We start from the raw sequence: 18,726 nt of genomic DNA, 5'->3' as shown, positions 1-18,726 counted from the left end.
ACTCCTCCAGTTGCAAATACGTAACTGGAGAAAATAATTTCAGAAATGATAATACTTATTTTTCTTTAAATAATGACTTTTAGACCTGAAGTACTTCCAAAATTAAAGTATTTACCTTTGCTTTAGACCATATCTTCCAGTCAAGCAGCAGCTTTTCTAACAATTGAACATCTTGAATAACGGCAGTAGAATCTGCGTCAAGCTGGAATTGCCCATTTTCATTTACATAGAGAATCTCATCACTGCAGCATCCTTCAAGGAGGGTCTAAAAGAGGGGAGAATTTTTTTTAAGTATCAAAACAAAGCAGTACAGTTGTTCTACCCAATTAAAAAAAGCTTAAAATCTTTAAAGAGATGAAATACTCTTGATAGGGAAGACATATCTATCTAGTCAACACCAATCTTGCTTCAAATCACTGTTTTGCCTTCATAAAAACAGCTTCAAATGTACAATTAAAATTTCAGAGGCTTCTAGATTTGTCCTAATATTGAACAAAATATCAGGTTTAGAAGAGGACTTTACCTTCAGCATGCAAAATCCAACAATGCATTTTTGTTTGATCAACACCCGACGAATCATAGAATAACCATTACAGTTGTCCATCTCCTGTATTCTCTGTTGATTGTATTTTGTTAAAGATAGTATAAGTTGTAGTGCTAAAGCTTGAGTGTCTTCACAGCTGCTAATCTCTACTACCTGAGGAAAAGACAAATTTAATAAGACAGTTTAAGTGGGAAGCATCTAGACAAAAGCTTTGTTTCATTCCTAAGTAACTACTTATGGATTAAATCTCTTCTGAAGCATGTGAGATTATGTATGTAACCTTCATTTTGTCTGTGTATACATTCAGGTATTATACTTGAAGTGATAATTTCTAGTGTGCTAAATTATGATCTGCTAAGGAAGTACAAGTCCTATTACAAGAATCCCTTTCAAAGAAAAAAATCTGTTCTGAATAAATTTTAAGTAAAATGTACTTGCCATACTACAAAGTCGTAAGGTTGTGAAATACTTGAGCCATTAATAAGAATCAACTGTTTGCCCTGAAAAAAGTATTTTTTGGAGTGTTTAACTGATAAAAAAAGGTTCCTGAAGTTCTGGACAAAGTCTAGCTCTAAATGTCTAACATTAAAGTTTTATTTTCTCCATAAAGAGACCAGCAATTTTATAGATGAAGACCATTATTCCTTTTTCCCTCTTGCTTTCTACAATTCTTGAATCCCAAGAGCAACTACCATTTTTACCAAAAATATACAAGAACGAAATCTCACATTAATGGGATTTTAGGTCCTGTAGGTTCTCTTGACATGTTCCTGTTAATTCTACTGCACTTACACATTCACACCTGTATTACAAGACCTGTATTGTCTCACAGCTGATCTAGCTTGCCTTACTGATGCAGTGGTGAAATTACAACAGGCATTGTCTTTATAACCATAATCTAATGTGCATTTGTTACTACTCTCAACCATATCTTTCAGAACAATACCACAGGCATATAAATCAGACAAGTCTTAAGCCTACAGTAGTATATTCAATTTACTGTAGTACTTCAGAGACTACTGCTAGCACAAATATTAGCCTCTCCATGTACAGGTCACAGTTAAGCAGTAACTAAGTTAAGGCCTTACTATTTTTCAAATAGCCATTTTTCTTAGGATAAGCCTTTGAAGACAGGTGAACAGTTATTGCCAAAAAGCTCTCACTATTCAATGAAAAAAATACAAAGCTTTGCACACCATGTAGTTTCACATTTATTCATACTTGCATTGTGACTATCCTGTGGTTAAAGATAGGCAATGAACTTAGGTGCCACAAAATCAGAGAAAAATATAATCAGTTATAAAGCATCCCTAAAAATATTCTCTTTTGATATTTAAAAGCCCCATTTCTAAATCATAATGTAACCCCATCTTACATACAGGCAATATTATAAAAACTATAATACACCAGAATTATAATTACATTTAACGTTTAAAACAACCTGCATGATGCAGTTTTATGCTGCAGGTATTTTCCACAAGTTTTCTTTAACAGAAAAGCATCACATGCAAGGCAGCTAGAGTAATGTGATTTTCTACCCAAGGAAGAAAGATACAAGGAAAATTTTATATAGGAAAACACATACAGACACCCTACTCCTCCAGCTCTCTTACCCTAGCAAAGAGGAAAACAAATGCACCAGTGCCTCCAATTTCATGTAGTATGCTCTGAAGAGTCTTATATTCCACTGGCTGAAGTGCTTTTAGGTGTTGAGAGTCCAGCACATTGCTCTGAACTTCTTTCAAACTGAAAGGTCTCTGAGAAGGTACAGTTTTCACTTGACCTTTCAGTCTGATGACAGGCTCATATATGGTGTACTGACCAGGGCAGCTTGTGGTATAAACAACAGCAAGACTCTCCTGAAAATAAAGGAATTTAATTTTTTTCTAGAAATTTAACACCCCCACCCCCGCCAAGGATGCAAAAAGACAAACACAAAAGTCACCTAACAGCAAATAGTAACAACTTTGGCAGTTCATTTCTGCTTTACTATTAACATGCACTGAGGCTGTGTGCGGATGCATGTACACTAAAACGCAACAGGATTTCCAGGTCTTAGCAAACTCATGCAATAGCTAAAGCACAGAGAATTAAGAAAGCACTAAGAAATTTCACCAAGGATCCCCCTCTCATCACCTGAAAAATTACATAACTGTTTTGCATAAAAAACAAAGTTACTTACACATTTAAAATAAAATGAGCAAATAGAGGTATTGAGTAAAGAGTTTCCTTTTCTAAAATGGAAAGTTCAAAACACTGATGTTTTTTCAAATCTTCTCCAGCTTTTTGTTTTAATTCTATTCTTTAATCAGCTTTGCCATAAGAGAAATTCAACACAAGTTTTATTAATAAAGAGACTTAAAGCAAAGATTCTATGGAAAGTAACTAACTTTTTTTCACATAAATGAAAAATGATCTTATTTGGAATGTTATTTAAAATAGAAAAATAATTTCATTTAAGGATCTTACACTCTTTTCAAAAGTGCAAGGATTGATTTATCACTTGAGCACATGGGTCTTCCCTCTGCCTATCTGGTGTTCCTTAAGGCAAAATAAGCTTATAAGTTGCATGACTGATTTGTTAAGGTCTTATCAAATTCATTTCTTCTTAACCTACTCAAAATTTAGTACCATTGTCTACAAGGATCACATCCAGACAGAATGAGCCTTTGCCTACAGCTACAAAAAGAAATCACAAAAATCCCTCTAGTGGGAACAATTCATACAGCAGGAATTACTAGTGCATGAATTCTCAGAATATAGCAGGCTTCACTGATAAGCAAGTTTTATTTTATTGCTCTTCTAGCAATAGTACATTTACACCTGCATCTGGCAGGGCTGTTTCAGGCAGAAAATATGAGAAAAGCGGTGTCTGCCAGCTAGAAAACAACTTTTCAGCCAAACATAGTACGAACTTAGTTCTTCCAAAACCTTCAAAGAATTTGGATTAATTCTTTTGTTTCCTTAAAAGCAGATAAATCCTCATTTCTCCTCTTCTCTCTGTTTTAATCTTAAAAGGTTAATTTAGTAGTCCTTGGCTACTTTTACACTAATGGAGGGAAGAGCTATGTATCCATCCTAAAGCTTTTGGAGGTACCTGTCTACCCACTATGATTTAATGTACAGTATTATTTATGGATGCTGGAACATCTAGAAATTTTCAGAACCCAACCTAATGCAAAATTAAATGGTCATCCTATGTGGAGTTTAGCTCCCATTAAAGTGAGTAGGAAGAGCCCTGCAATGATCCGCATGAGAAGAGGATTTGATCCTCTCTGCTTTGATCACATTAAGCACTTCGGGAACCAGCAGGAAACACATTACCACTTTCTTAATCAGTTCTAAAAGATTAAGGACAATTTTTAAGTAGAAACTTACGATTAGAGGCCCAACATCCACTTCCTTTTTTGTCATGAAGAGCTCCTTAATTTGTTCACATTGTAGAATCTCTTTACTTATGTACTTTGAGCAGTCAGTCAATATTTTGCCATATTTACAAGGCATTACAGATATGAAGTCTGGGCCACATGTGTATAAGTAAAATGCTTCCTCTGGTCCAATATTTGCACCTAAAATCCAGAAAATAATCTGTTAACTCTTTACTATACAATAAAGCAAAATTCATACATTGGCTAGTAGGATCAGAGACTTTACAAGGAACATTGCCAACTGAATTTCTTAGGTTCTGGTGATAAAACAATCAGTGCAGCCTAATGCTTCCTATTAGCTACAGTACATCAGTGACTTCTGACACATCACAGTCCAGATTAATTCAGTGGCAAAGGCAACTGAAACCAAGTCAGGGAAATGACCTGCATGAACTGAAGCTCAACATCTCTGAATAACTTAACTTTTTAAAATTAAAAAGTTATCTATTCTAGCCTCCTCAAAGCTTTCAAATCATAGCAAGTTTACAGATACAACAACATGCTGCATTGTCTTGGAGACTTGGGCAGTGACTGAGCAGGATGCAACAACAACAGCTCACTACAACTGACAGAACAGAAAAAAACCCTAGAGGAAGTAGGAGACCAAATGAACCTTCCTCCCCTTTCTGGACAGAACATCTTGGGTCATCTGTGACCTGAGAACACAAACCGAAAAGAAGCATCCAGAAGGACTCAGGTCTGATGTGTGGGTGCATGACAACTGTACAGCAGCAAATCCAGGGCTCTCTGGATACATCAGTTATGCAGGCAGCAGGCACATGGCAACCAGACCCTGTAGATTCTACAGGTTACATTTATGACAAGTTTCTCACCTATGGCCCACAAATGCACATCTGCACACACAGGACCTCGTGCACCACACATCCTGGGCAAACTGATCTCACTTGTGGAGCAGTCCTGACTGGGCCACATCATCTGAAATGCCAGGTGACAAAGCAGCAGGGTTCCAGCCTTCATCATTACGCAAACACCCAGAAGTACTAGATAAGACTTCCCAAGGAAGGAGGAGAATTATACTTCTAAGAAATCTCCAAAGTATTGCTACAAGTTCCAGAAATAAGCATGCTTAACTCAGAGCATTCAGTGGTTCAGATTTTGTTAGCTTTTTATTAGCTTTATGCAATTTGAAGCTAGCAGGTTAGCAGCAGGCAAATTAAATCAATTTTCCAGGTAAGAGACTGAGTGCTTTAAGAAAACAAACAATAGAGCAAATATCAGTCTCTCTACCCCCTACTCCAAGGTATCATTTTAAAAAAATTCTAAGAAATTTGCCAATTATGGCACTAAACAGAAAGAGAATATGGCAGAAGGCCCATTAGAAAGTATCCAATACTGAAACATTTGCCTACATTCTCCCTGATACATTATGCTGCTAAAGGGTGTATTGTTTTTACTGTAAAAACTTGGCACATTAAAAAGGACATTAAAAGAAGCCATTGATTTTGGAGAGGAAAGAGGAAATGAACACTTATTCAAGAAAAAAGCATACAAAAGTACCATTAAATAGAAGCAGATTTCCAAGATCCCATCTACCCGACAATCGAAGCAGATCTTCTTGGGATGATGTGCAATGGCCAATCATGCAAAATGTTTTGTTACTGTCAGATGATAGGCTTGTTTTCCTTGGTAGTGCGAAATCTAAATTAATCTCACATTGCCTAAAAATACATACAAACAAACAAGTTTAAATATTAAGAACCAATCAAAATTGCTATCTAAGATATTCAGCTTAGGTTTAAAATTCATTTTAATATTCAGTAGGTGAGAAGCCATGCTGTCATCAATAATAAATTACTGAAGTCTTCAAGTTCGAGGTGCCTTAAAACTCAGAAACATAAGATATATGCATTCCAATACTGCACAGAACAGATGAGTAGAGTCCCAGCTACGGTTGCTGCAAAATCAAGTTTTCCTAGCTCTGAAATTCCTTCCTCCTTTCCTCTGACCTCAAAGAGGAAATGGTATGTAACACTATACACACTTCTAAAATACCACAATTATTCAATAATTTCTACCATTCCTAACAAGTCAAAGTCCTTTGAGCATCCTAATTTACATCATGAAAACTCTGGTTCCCAAATGCTGGAAAACACCATGCTGAGGATTTACTTGGACCAGGAAGCTGTCAGAACTGGTGTGCTGCACAGCCACAGGCAATAAGCCTGATTCTTTCAGAAAGCATCCAATTAGCTTTATGTGCCTTTACATAAACTGATTGATTGGACTGTAAAGGTCATTCAAAGCATCCTGAAAGAGTCTAACTACTAGCTAACTAGCAACTAAATCTATGTATAGAGATGCCTCAACAACTACACATGGGGAGAACATTGTAGTATTTTTAGCTTTCCCCTCTATCTCCATATCTGGACTTTACTGAATACCAGCATGCACAGACTTAACATAGCTTTCACAGATTGGACTTTGGGAAGAAAGGGTAAAGACTGTGATATTTAATATATTCCTATTTCTCTAATCAGTGAATAATTCATGCAGGCACACTCAACCTAGTATCAGGTACCTAATTTAGGAGCATGGACCTTAACTTTGCAGTGGAAGTACTACTTCTCACCAGCAGTTCTTGTCTGAAATTTTTTTAACTTCTTCCCTATCCATTCTTCTCAGTGGAACAAAGTGACTGCCTTTTCTCCTACTCCTCTTAATTTGTACTTCCAACAAGTATTGCCAGTACCTGACCTACACCTCCTTAATGTGGATTCAACCACATACATTATGCCTACTGCTAACTTCATGCCATGGCTTATTTTGGATCTTACTCAAAATCTTGGAGCACTTGCCTCTTTCTTTATTTGTGGTGAAGAAAAACATTCATGTCTGCACTGGTCCATGGTATAAACTGACAATTCTCAAAGTAATCCATGAATATTCTGGATATCTCTAACATTCTAAAGAATTCCTAACAGTGCAACATACTCCCTCTCTTATCCTCCTAGAAGACTATTCTACCTTAACCACAGCTTGCACCAAAACATTGCAATGTTTTCTTACTAGAAAGTATCTTTAAAAGAAGATAAATATCTAGGTACAACTCATGTGTTCTTTACCTCTGACCGGAAACCCAGAGCAACAGCTTTCCACGGAAATTTTTCTTGCCTTCTGGCTTCTGTAGGTATTTTAATGCCAAATGCTGCCACCTGCCCACAAGGAAAACATTCCCTGGAGATTCAGCCTGTGCCAGCAGACCAGCTTTCATCTCATCATTTGGATCCATGCACATACTGCATAAAAAACAGAAAAGAAAAAATGAGGGCACGTGTTTTCATACTTGCATTTTAAGCCCCAAATCTGCACATTTTGGCCTCAGTTAGTTTGAGATTGTGTTCCTTAACTTTGACAGGTAATTTTTTTGAGTACAGTTCTATTTTTAGAGTACTCAACATAAGGTAGGGAAATCATCACAACATTTTCACCTTTGTTGTTTAACTTGTAGGCATAAATCTGCTTACATTTAAGATTAAAATATCTCTATTTTAGAGAAAAGTTGAATTCAATTTACTGAAAGAATGCAGGTGCTCTGAACATGGAAATAAAGTGGTCTAAAATTGCAGTTTTAGACACATTTCAAGGATACTCAAGGATTATTTATGAGAACTAAATTAGTGCTAAAATATGCTCAGAAGATTAAAACCAAAACTGTCCAAATCAGTATTACACAGCAACAAAATTTAACAGCTGAGGTGTGACAACCTACAGCTGCACAAATCTTTTCCATCTTCCAACATTTATTGTGTTATTTCATTAGAACTTGAATTGCTACTTGTGGGCAGTTATTTATAAATGACCACATGAAACATGCAAGACCAGAGCTTAACAGCTGAAGCTGATAAACCTACAGATCTGTAGCTAATACACTTATCTGATGTTGCCCTATTAGAGTGCAAGATGTCTCTACTATATAAATTATTTCCCTACTCTCCATCAGTATTCTCTGCAAGTTGCTACTAGAGGTAACAATACAATATGTCCACAGAACTGCTTCTGGACTAATACATCATACCGAAATATGAATGCTCCAGTGTTCAAGTCTGCCCAAACTTGTATCATCAGAGCTTTGGAACCCAGTGAAATTATGTGAATACAGCCATCTTCAACAAGTTTGTCTCCAAGGCTTACATATTCCATTCCTATAGACTTTGTTTCTTCTAGAAATACAAGCATATTGCAATTAAAATATAATACAACAACAATGCCTTTCACAGCATGTACCAAGTGTGAAAATAAACCATTCAGGTACTACATAGAATTGGTTTTCATTTGGTTGAGGTGGTTTGGTTTGATTTTTTTAAGTGAGTTAAATAATAAGCATGATTGTCTTTAGAAACCTAGGTCTCAAACAGAAATAGAGAAACATAACACTAACTCAGCATTTTATATGTTTCTGTTTGTAATATATACATCCACTGAGCTGAATACACTCTATCAATGATGCTTTTGACATATCATATTACATTCCCGTGTTGAACTATCAGTGTGCACCAAGAAATCTTCAGTTTTCTTCACAAATCATCATACCCTTGAAGCATAATCAGTATTTTCACTTTACCAAGCAAAAGCAGAGACCTAACAAAAGCAACTCTAGTGAGTTCCAAGGTTCAGAGTTGGATTTTTTAAAAATAATTTATTTTTAAGATAAATTCTATTTAAAAATAGAAAATATTTATTCTATTTAAAAATAAAAAAAGAAGGAAAAGAGTGTAAAGGTATTCCAAGTGTTGTGAATGGGATACATTTTAAAAAAGGAATTTTCCTCCCTTTACAAATCATAATCAAAAAGATTCTGCTTAGAACAGTTTGGGAGCAGTTGATTCCCTACAAAAGTATAAACAGAAAGTTATTTTACAGCTAATGGTATTTACATGGGGCACACACAAGGAAAGTTGAAGAGTTACACTGAATCAGCCTGAAACTAGATCATCAATACATGAAATCAAATAAACTTGAGCAGTTTTTGTCCATAACCACAGCTGCAGCATTTATTTTCATCATAATATGAAGTAGCATAAATGTTACCGAAGTTACAAATTCAATGAGACTACTACATTTCTAAGGAAGCAGGCATTAATCTAATTCAAGAACTAGGGTTGGAAATGTTGTATATTTGGTACAGTAGTCATAAAAAAAATCAGAAGTACTACCACTGCCGTTCAGTATTGATCATAAAATTTCAAACTTTTGTATACAGTACATAGATTGGAATATTTGTAACCAGAGTCCTTTAGTGCTACCTAAAAAAACCCAAAATACTATATCCTCACCTGTGCTGTCAAAACTGTTCTCTCTTACAGCTATGAGTCCTCTTCTCCTCTTGACTTTTTTCCCCTTTTCTGCTGAATTTTCTGCTTCATGAGCATACTCCAGACGAAACCACAGTGAGAAACTGAAGCCATCAGACATATGTGGCCAACAGTTTTGCCCAACTAAAGGCAAGTGAATTGGGGCTACATGCCAAGAAGAAAGTAGCTGGTGACTCAAATTTTCACCATCTGCCTCTTTCTTACTCTGTGACAATTTTGCTCTTTTTAGTAGTCCAGCATTTTTATTGTTGGAAGTGCCAGCACATTTTTGTGAGGAACTGCTACTCAAATTTGTGCCATTCAGCAAAGGAAAGGCAAGGTATTGTAATGGATTCATATAAATATTAGTGTCTACAATCTTCAATACACCCTTGAGTAGTACCTCCTAGAAGAAATAAAACAAACAAATGAGAAAAAAATAGGAACTGTTTACACCATATAGTCAAGTATCACACGACTTAATAGAAACCTACTCCTCATTTTAACTTGGATTCATGTTTTTCCAAGAGAAGTGAGCTTATATATCCAAACCTACATACATTGGCAAAGCATCAAGTAGCAACTTCAACAGACTATGGCCCAACATAACTTTGGGGATGTAGCCTGGGCGGATCAGACTTCAAGTTACCATGCTTAGAAATCAGCTGAAATGCAGCAGGTGGTCATTGCACAATCTTATCTCACTCCTGTTATGTGCATAAAAAGACAGCACCTTTTACCCTGTGTTTTAAGGCTGCTTAAGAAGCCACACACAGGCCATAACTTTGTTATTGCATAACCAGTGAAAAAACTAGCTAAGCACATAAGCCAAAAGGTATCTCTTATTATTTGACTGATAATTACAAGCTACCATTGAAAAATTAACTTGTGACTCTTTGTTTGGTTTGGTATTATTTTACACACCACAGTAATTTTAAAAATTTTCTTCCACTTGTATTTTTCTACAGACTCTCACAGAAACCAGAGTTACTTCAGCAGTATATCCCACAAAAGCAGTAGATTCCAGCATCATGCCAACCAACTTAGGACCCTTTTGAAAGTAATTCCTACTGTTAAAGCATACTCAAAATAGTGAGCTGCCTCGTAACTTTAAAGGAATTGCTTCCAATTTTAAAGTAATTTTGTTCTGTCATCCATAACCACAATGTCAGTCTCCTTGAGAGGATTCTTGGTTTCTTGTGCTGAAGAGTTCCCAGGGCCAACAGACCCTTCTGCTTCTCATCGCCTATTTCTTTTTCCAGTTTTGAGAAGGAACTGTTTCTACAACCAAATTTTATTTGCTCTGATCGCTTCAAACACTGCTGTGCATCTCCTTATTTCCCAAAACTCTTCGACACAAAAGGATTTTCTCTTTGCTTATTTTTTCTCATCAGACCTCTGAATTTTGCTATATGCTATTCCATACATACCGTACAAGGTGTCTTCTCCAAAAATACCCTCAGAAGAAGAGTTAGCTCTTCTGAACAAGTCTGTGAACTCATCAAGGAAACTAGCAGATCTACCAGCACCACCTGACATGCTAAAAATAAGGAGACAATAATATTGTTTAAACAGATTTTTTACGCTTTAAAATTTCATATTCTATACTATTATGAGGAAAGATTAATTTGGAATTTCAAGGGGTTTCCAAAACCAATTCAAATTATGGAAGCAATAACAATTACAACATGAATTCTAAAGAGATCCAACAGTACCTCCTGACACTATAGTTCAAAATTTCACTGAACCAAGCAGTGCCATACTAAATTTTGTCCCAGATTTGCAAAATGGAGTGAAAGTCTGAGAACCTGAGAAAGCATCTGCCTTATAAAGGCTCTGCCCACAAAGCCACCATGGACCCAAGTCCTGGGATGGGTTTACATCACCTCCTCTTGTGAAGCACCCTCATTACATGAATCTACCATAGGGCAAGCATTTCATCTGATTCCACATTCTTGGATTAGCAAGCTGCTTTCCAGTTAGAAATAAAACTCAAGGCATCATCAAGGTCTGGGTTACAAAGAAATTGGAAGTACAGGCTTACATTGTGATGGGAATGACAATTCAGCAGCTGCTATTCTTTCCATGAGATGTTTATCACTATCACACTACTGTTTATGGTTTCAACTATCATTTTCACATCTGCCAGAATTTCTTTAACTTACTTCCACTAGCTCAGAAATAACCCTATATTTACACTGAAGTTTCTTACAAGTTTAAAATGCAGGTGCATAAATTCACATGCCAATGAATTTCCTTTGTCAATTTTACATTTGCACTGTTTGACTGTGTATACATTAGATTTTAAAAACAAATATTTAAGTTACTTGGACCTTTAACTCACCATGAAAACTAGATTCTGTTTGTGTCAATATATTCAGAAATCCTCCCAAAAGGTGTTTAACAGCTCCCTGTTGAAAAGAATAGGTAAAATGAATATCTGAAGAATACACCACAGCTCAAAGAACTAAGAAATAAATTCTTCTAATCAATTCCTACCTACTATTGATTTTAATTATAATTTAGATTACTTGAAATTATGGAATGTTTTTATATTTGCCAATGAACAATCTTCTGTGTTCTGTACAGTTCAGTTACAGAAGAGAGACATTGAATTTCAAATCATTATCTTTTGCAGGGAGGATACCCAATTCAGTTGTTAAAAAAGGTAACTAAAAGAAACTCCCAATGATGGTGAGGGCATGACCATTTGCACAACTAACTTCCAATACAAAGTTATGAAAAAAAAGGCATGGAATATTTTTCAGATACATGATTCAGTTTCTAAAAGTACATATTCAATAAAAAGTTTAGAATGCTTACATGTACACACATACAAGCAGATATCTGCCCTTTTTTCCTTAAGGCCTTGACAATCATCAAATCTATCTGTAAGGATTGAACAGCCTTGATAAAAAACAACACCTGCAAAACTCAAAAGCTATGTAGGACAAATACCTTTTAATAAATTGTTTAGCCCCTTGGCAACATAAATGCAATGCAGTTGACAGTATCAGTCATTTACACTGTTTCACATTTTATCAAATCCCATATAAAGTGAGAATATTCAAGATCGTTATTAGGTACAATAAAATTAAAGATACACAACTGCTAAACTCTTGCCTCTGCTAATAACATTTTTACCTGTTCTATAAGGACAGTGGCATTTCTTTCCTTCTGGTTGACGATATTCAGGCAGCTTTGGAATACATGAGCAAGCACATCTAAACTTGCATTACCAGCTGAGAGCAAGTTTAATTCTAACATGCAGATTTCAGGATACATTAATTCTCCTTGATTGATGTTTTCAGCAAGGCCATTAAAATAACCTGAAGCACCAGTACATCTCGATTCCACCTTTGTGTCTGCTCCTAAAAGGAAACCACATGTATCTCACTGAAACTTACTCAGCTGAATACATTTTGCATGATTTAATTAGAACATCCAAGGACATATCTCCAACCTCCTTATAGCTACAAACCAAAAACAGTCACCAGGTAATAAGCAATTTTCAGAGATGATAATAATTTTATACTCTGCTTCAGATTTTTTTATTTTTCTGCTAACACAGAAGGGCAAGGATGCAGTTTCTCCCATTACATGCTCTTAAACTATCTGGCTTCATTTCCTTGGAATTGGACACATACAGTAATGGCAAAATACACAGTTCATGAAACACAACATTAAAATCATTGTAACGGAACCTCAAGCTTCTATGTAAACTCTGAGCATTCCAAGAAAGGAGACAAATTTAAATAAATTTACATTAAAAGGCTAGATTAATCAATTCGTTACTTAACTCTGAAAATGCACACGACAGAATATCTGCATGACAATGAAGGAAAAAAAATCAAACATGTAAGCCTTCCCGTTACATTTTGGAGAGACTTTAAAATACATTACTTAAAATTATTTGGTACAGACATATGTTACATGCAAATGTATAATGGAAGTTTTTCAGATTAATTTTTTAATTCAGAAATGCTTTTAAAATATTAAAAATCTATTGATAAAGCCTAGTCTCGCAGGTAAACAGCAGCAGTTTGATGCAGTTCTATTAAAGGCTGTTGTTGTTCATGCTGATCTAATACCAGAACAGAAGCACCCAGGTGTGCTCAGCACAAAGGAAAAAATTAAAGCAAGTTCATGTTTAAAATTAATTACACAAACAGAATAAACCAAGATATGTGCACATCAATTGTTTAGAGTAATGAGATATGTTGTATAACAAGGGGGCTATCAAGTCAAATGAAGCATGTGATTGGGAAAAGCCAAATAGTGCTTGACAAACCTGATCTCCTTCCACAAGCGAGAAACATGCTGGGTTGATATGGAATGAGCAGTGAATGTCTACCTGGATTTCTCCAAGGCTTTCTAAAGTTTCCCACAGGCTCCTCCCAGAGAAACTGATGCATTAGAATGGAGACAAGGGGTCTGTGCAGTGGGTGGGCACTAACTGCCTGGCTGCACCCAGAGGGGGGTGATAAATCCTTTTTAAACTGGACATTGCCAACAAAGGGGTCCCCAGGGGCTGATGGGTTGATATTGGGCCCAATGGTGTTCACTATCTTCATGAGTGATCTGGGTGATGGGATCAATGCGTCCTGATGGAATTTGTCAGTGACACCAAACTAAGTGGGGAAGTGGGCACTTGGGAAGGGAGAGCCACCCTGCAGAAGAGCTGGGTAGGCTGTAAGAGTGGGCTAACAAGAACATTATGAAGTTCAGCAAGGACAAATGTAATGTCTGCACGTGGGAAAATAGAATCCAGGAGTGCAGCACAGACTGGGATCTGCCTGCCTGGAGAGGTGGGGTCCCAGGGGACAGCAAGCTCAGCATGAGTGAATGTGTGCTGCTGTGGCAAGGAAAGCCAAGGGGATGCTGGGCTGCATCAACAAGGACATTGTCAACAGGGATAAAAAACCTTCACCCCACTCTATTCAGTGCTTGTCAGGTCACACCTGGAATACTGTGTTTGGTTTTTGTCCCCACTACACAAAAAAAGACAGGAAGAAAGCTTGAGAGAACTGGGCTTGCTCAGCCTTGAGAGAAGGCAGCTTAGAGGACATCTTATGACCAATTAAAAGGTGTCTACAAAGAAGGTAGACTCCCTTTTTACAAGAAGTGACATGGACAAAGCAAAGTGTAACCAGGTATATGTTCCTTCTGGGAAAATTCCATATAGACATATCAGAAAGTCTTCCCTCATGAGAAATCAGACACTGGAATAAATCTCCTCAGAGAAGTGGTACATTGGTTACTTTAGATTTAGATGAACAAGGTGCCAGGCTATCTTGTCTAGATTGTGCTTTAATTTTTACCAGATAGTTACAATTCTAAAGAAAAAAAAAAATTGAGCACTGACTTTCAAATAAACTACTGATACATATCTCTGGAGTTTCTAGACCACAATAACACATTTGAGCAACACAACTTTAGAGCAAGATTCACATATACCAAAACAACCAAGGCAGAATCATTTTTGTAGCACTCAGTAAGAATATTTATCATCTCTCCATCTGTAACTCCATCTTACCAGAAGTAAATAAAGTTAGTTATTTCTATTAAAGGCGTTTTAGTACATCTCAAAAGACAAACAAGCTTTGCTATAACAAAGACAGCTTTGTATATTCAGAAAGCTCCCATTTACCTTCATTCTTGGTTTCACTATCATCAGGATTACTTTCACTATCTGCTTCATATCCTTCCTCTTCAGCAAAAAGTTTAAGACTACAGCACTGTGATTCTTCAGTTTCTTCAGAAATTTCTCCAGGCTGTGACACAGGCTCCTTCTCAGTGTAATGGGTCTGTACAATACAACCAAATAGAGTGTCATTGGTCAGAAAAAATAATCTTTGGATCAGAAAAGCAAATAATTTAGAACCGTCCAAATGCCTATTTTTTCCAAGCCCACTGGGAAAAGAAACAATTTAATCATACATTTCCAAGAAACCTGAGATACATTAAAAATACTTAATTATTTTGTAAAAAAAACTGAATCTGCAAAGAGGGATTTTTCTTACTAACTATCTGATCAAAATTTTAAGAAACAGCATTAAAACTGTTTCTAAATCACTATCACCATTGGCATGCACCTTGAAATTCACTCAAAGGTGAAGATGTCTACAGTCACCAAGGTCACTCAACATTCCCATTTGAAGCCCTTTCTTTAAGAGTTCATCACACTGTTGTGAGATGAAAGTAAAAAGAACATCAGGTTGAATGAGCTTGCTACTTTTTGGGGTATGACTCACTTCTAAGCAGTAATTGTGGGGACCATATGAAACAGCATTCCACTTTGGTATGAGAAGCAGAGATTTCATCTTCAACTGTCACAATAATCAAACATATCTAAATTTCCTATCAAGTTTACAAAGACCCCAAGAACAAATCTGAGAAAATCTTGCATTATTCAGAATTAGACTGTTTAGCTGGTGTTTCATACCTTTTCAATTTTTTCTTCAGAATGATCCAGATCAGCAGAAAAAGTGCCCAATGCAACACGAAGCAGTGAATCAAACAGAGGCTTTGCTAAGTCAGTTTCTATCACTTTTGACTGAGCAAGCTGCTCTCTTATTTCAAGTAAAATATCATCCACAGAGGTATTCTGTGTTTTGGGGGAGAAAAACATTTTGATTCATGTTACTATTTCAAGCTAACAGAAGTTGTCTAGCTTTTCCATTTAAGAGCTTCTCCTTCTACCCTACCTACCCTAGTCTGACTTCTCATCTAAAACCAGAAGATTTCATCTAGTCTCTTGAAATAAGAAAGATTCATCCTAAATGTCATGACAGATTTCATTGGAACCTGCACACTGAAAAAATCTGACAAAATGCTGCTATCTAAAATGTGCAGGTGAAAGTGCTGTTTCAAAAATAGATGGCTTTGAAACAGCTTCAGGTACACTGTGCAATCAAACCACATCACATTACTAGTAGCTGACAGAGTGTGACATGTCCGAGATCATAAAAACAGTGAATGTTCAAGACAGAACTCCAGTTTCCAGTTCTTTCCTGCACTTAATGCCTCCCACTTTGCAACAAATTGCCAAGTAAAATTCAAGACAGTAATTAAAACATTAAAGAAAAGTCAAGGTGTCTTCTGTGAATTTACAGCTTCTTGTGGAATCCTGAATTAGTCCACCTCTAAGGCCTAAGGAATATTTTTTTCAGGTGCCCTTTAGTAGTCCTTTCGCAAGCACCATGCTCTGCTCAGAACCATCCTCAAAAAACAACATGAGTCACTAGGTATCATGGTCATATCTTGCCTACACAGCTTTCCTGCAGCATCCCTTTCACACACTTTCTCCACTGAATACTCTTTCTGAAAAGAGTACTACTCAAGCTCATTATTTAGCTCTAAACTTTCAGTACCATATAAAATATGGTACCATAAAAATTTACCTCCCTAGAAGAACTTTTGACTAAATTATTGTTAAAATAATATTGTATGAAACAAAAAAATAGGAGCAAAGGAAGCTAGGGAAAGTTGCACAGTACCTGGTGAAACATCTCCACTTCAGTCTTCTGCTGCATGGTGCTTGCACTGTGTAGGCAGATGGTCAGCAGAGCTTCTAGAAGTCTGATACCTTGAAGTGCCCACTCAGTCTCTTCCCTTGCAGAAGTCGTTACCCCTTCAACATTGGCAACTGAAGTAACCAAAGAATGTTCCATATTCACAGGGCTGTCACAGGAGCCAGAGTCAGGCACCAGCTGCTCAGCACCAGCAGGACTGCCAGAACTATCAAGCTCCAATTGCATCACCCCTCTGCTTTTAGCCTGCTGAACAGACTCATCCTTGCTGAGAAGCTCAGTTTGAGGACTCCCCTGTGAACTTCTGCTGCTTTCGCTCAATACTCTCTCCTCCCTCTTTTCTTGCTCTTTTTCCTTATTTTTTGCAAATTTCTGAATTATCAGGGTTAGTAATCTCTGGCATGCTTCAAAACCTCCAAGTCTATGGAACTGTCTCTGGAAAACTGAACTATACAAATAGATGCAACGACACATGGACCAAATATCTGCAGCCCTATGAATATGTTCCAGAGAGGGCAAAGTAAGGCTTTCCAGGGACAGATATGGTAATTTATGGCCTAATGGCTCACTAGCTGTACTATCATATCCCGATGTATCTTCACATTCATTAGCTGATTCCAGATCACCATCTGCTTCTTTACTTATACATAAAAAAGCAACACAGAGGAACAGGTTTATTGTGTTGACATGAATGTCTTGGCTGGCAAACTTTTTCTTTTTTGGGTAAGCCTCTTTCAAGCCAGCATAAAACTTGCTCAGGCTTTGAGGAACTTCTGAAGCAGCATGCTGGCTACAGAGAGAAGTGGGCAAGTCAGACATAGATTCCTTTTGTTCGCTGTCCAGACCTTCCAGTTCTGGTGTTGCTTGGTCTTCCTGCTGATCATCAAGGCAGAGTATCAAAGTCTCTAACACTTTCAAAGAATGGCTTCTTAATGTATCTAAGTAATTTAACTCAATCATTTGATTCACTCCATTACAACTCAGAAACAAGTCTCTAATTACTCTGTAAAAGAAAGCATAAGAAAGTCACTTTATAAATCACCCAATAACTCATGTAAGTCAGCAATTGCTATAAATTACTGTAAATTAAAGAGAAGAGGAACTCGTCTGCAGCACTCTAGGATCCTAACTCAGCTGGTAGTGGAATATTTTTCAGCTGGCAGTAGAAAATTCATCTGTGACATATAATGTAGGAAATACCTCCCTCTGAACTGCAGACCACACAAGTATAAGATGTTCAAAACACTGAAGGTGGTTAATTAATTTTCTTATTACATTTACTCTTTAGTGGTATTTCCTTGCCCCAATTTTTTATTAGCAATTGAAGCTAGTAAGTATCTTTATTTCTCTGTTCAGTGATTTCACCAGAAAGCAGATTTCTCAAATAAACTTAATTACATTTTCCTAGATGTCTACCAATTGCATGGATGATGAATTTCAAATAAATTCCGGAGTATCTTTCAAGGTAAGTTTTTGTGCAGTTGTTATGCCAGCATGTGCAATATCAAAAAAACTTTCCATATATTTGCTACCAAGTCTGTTTTTCCTTTCTACTCTCAAAGTATTATATTAAGTTCATACAAAACTTAGGGTAAGGATCTTTAAGTTTTTTAGTATACTATGTTTGCTTGTATATATCCATCTTACCTCCATCTCCTTCCCACAGGATCAGATTTACTCTAACCAAGTTACTCTAGAATCAAGTGGATCATTCCCACCTTTAATCCAGTAAAAAAAAATGACATTTTAACTCTTTTCTTCATCTAAGCTTTATTTCTCTTGCCTCTTTGCCACTAAGTACACTTTCAAATATAGCTTCTAATACAGTTTAGGTTAGGATAGAAGTTAGAACTATATTAGATGATCCCTTTACATAAACTGGAGTACTAGTCTACTCTTTGTCTTGTGTG

The 18,726-nt window shown here is 36.5% G+C and overlaps 1 protein-coding gene across 7 annotated transcripts in view; it reads right to left on the bottom strand.

Annotated features, from left to right (window-relative positions):
- LOC110468866 (guanine nucleotide-binding protein G(I)/G(S)/G(O) subunit gamma-4) overlaps positions 1-18,726 on the bottom strand; it is a 96,161-nt gene that overhangs the window by 53,155 nt on the left and 24,280 nt on the right. For all 7 annotated transcript variants that reach the window (XM_085575415.1, XM_085575414.1, XM_085575417.1 and 4 more), the window contains 14 exons: positions 16,784-17,819; positions 15,730-15,891; positions 14,935-15,091; positions 12,429-12,655; positions 11,629-11,695; positions 10,715-10,824; positions 9,267-9,690; positions 8,009-8,153; positions 7,056-7,229; positions 5,491-5,651; positions 3,923-4,113; positions 2,158-2,403; positions 524-697; positions 116-265 (listed from right to left, as the gene is read on the bottom strand). In XM_085575415.1, coding sequence (XP_085431541.1) covers positions 116-265; positions 524-697; positions 2,158-2,403; positions 3,923-4,113; positions 5,491-5,651; positions 7,056-7,229; positions 8,009-8,153; positions 9,267-9,690; positions 10,715-10,824; positions 11,629-11,695; positions 12,429-12,655; positions 14,935-15,091; positions 15,730-15,891; positions 16,784-17,819 — 3,424 coding nt within the window. The remainder of the gene's footprint in view (positions 1-115; positions 266-523; positions 698-2,157; positions 2,404-3,922; positions 4,114-5,490; positions 5,652-7,055; positions 7,230-8,008; positions 8,154-9,266; positions 9,691-10,714; positions 10,825-11,628; positions 11,696-12,428; positions 12,656-14,934; positions 15,092-15,729; positions 15,892-16,783; positions 17,820-18,726) is intronic.

The sequence above is a fragment of the Lonchura striata genome, chromosome 3, assembly GCF_050655825.1.
Source record: "Lonchura striata isolate lonStrDom1 chromosome 3, ASM5065582v1, whole genome shotgun sequence".
NCBI classification, from domain to species: domain Eukaryota; kingdom Metazoa; phylum Chordata; class Aves; order Passeriformes; family Estrildidae; genus Lonchura; species Lonchura striata.
This window is presented reverse-complemented; position numbering and strand designations above follow the sequence as displayed.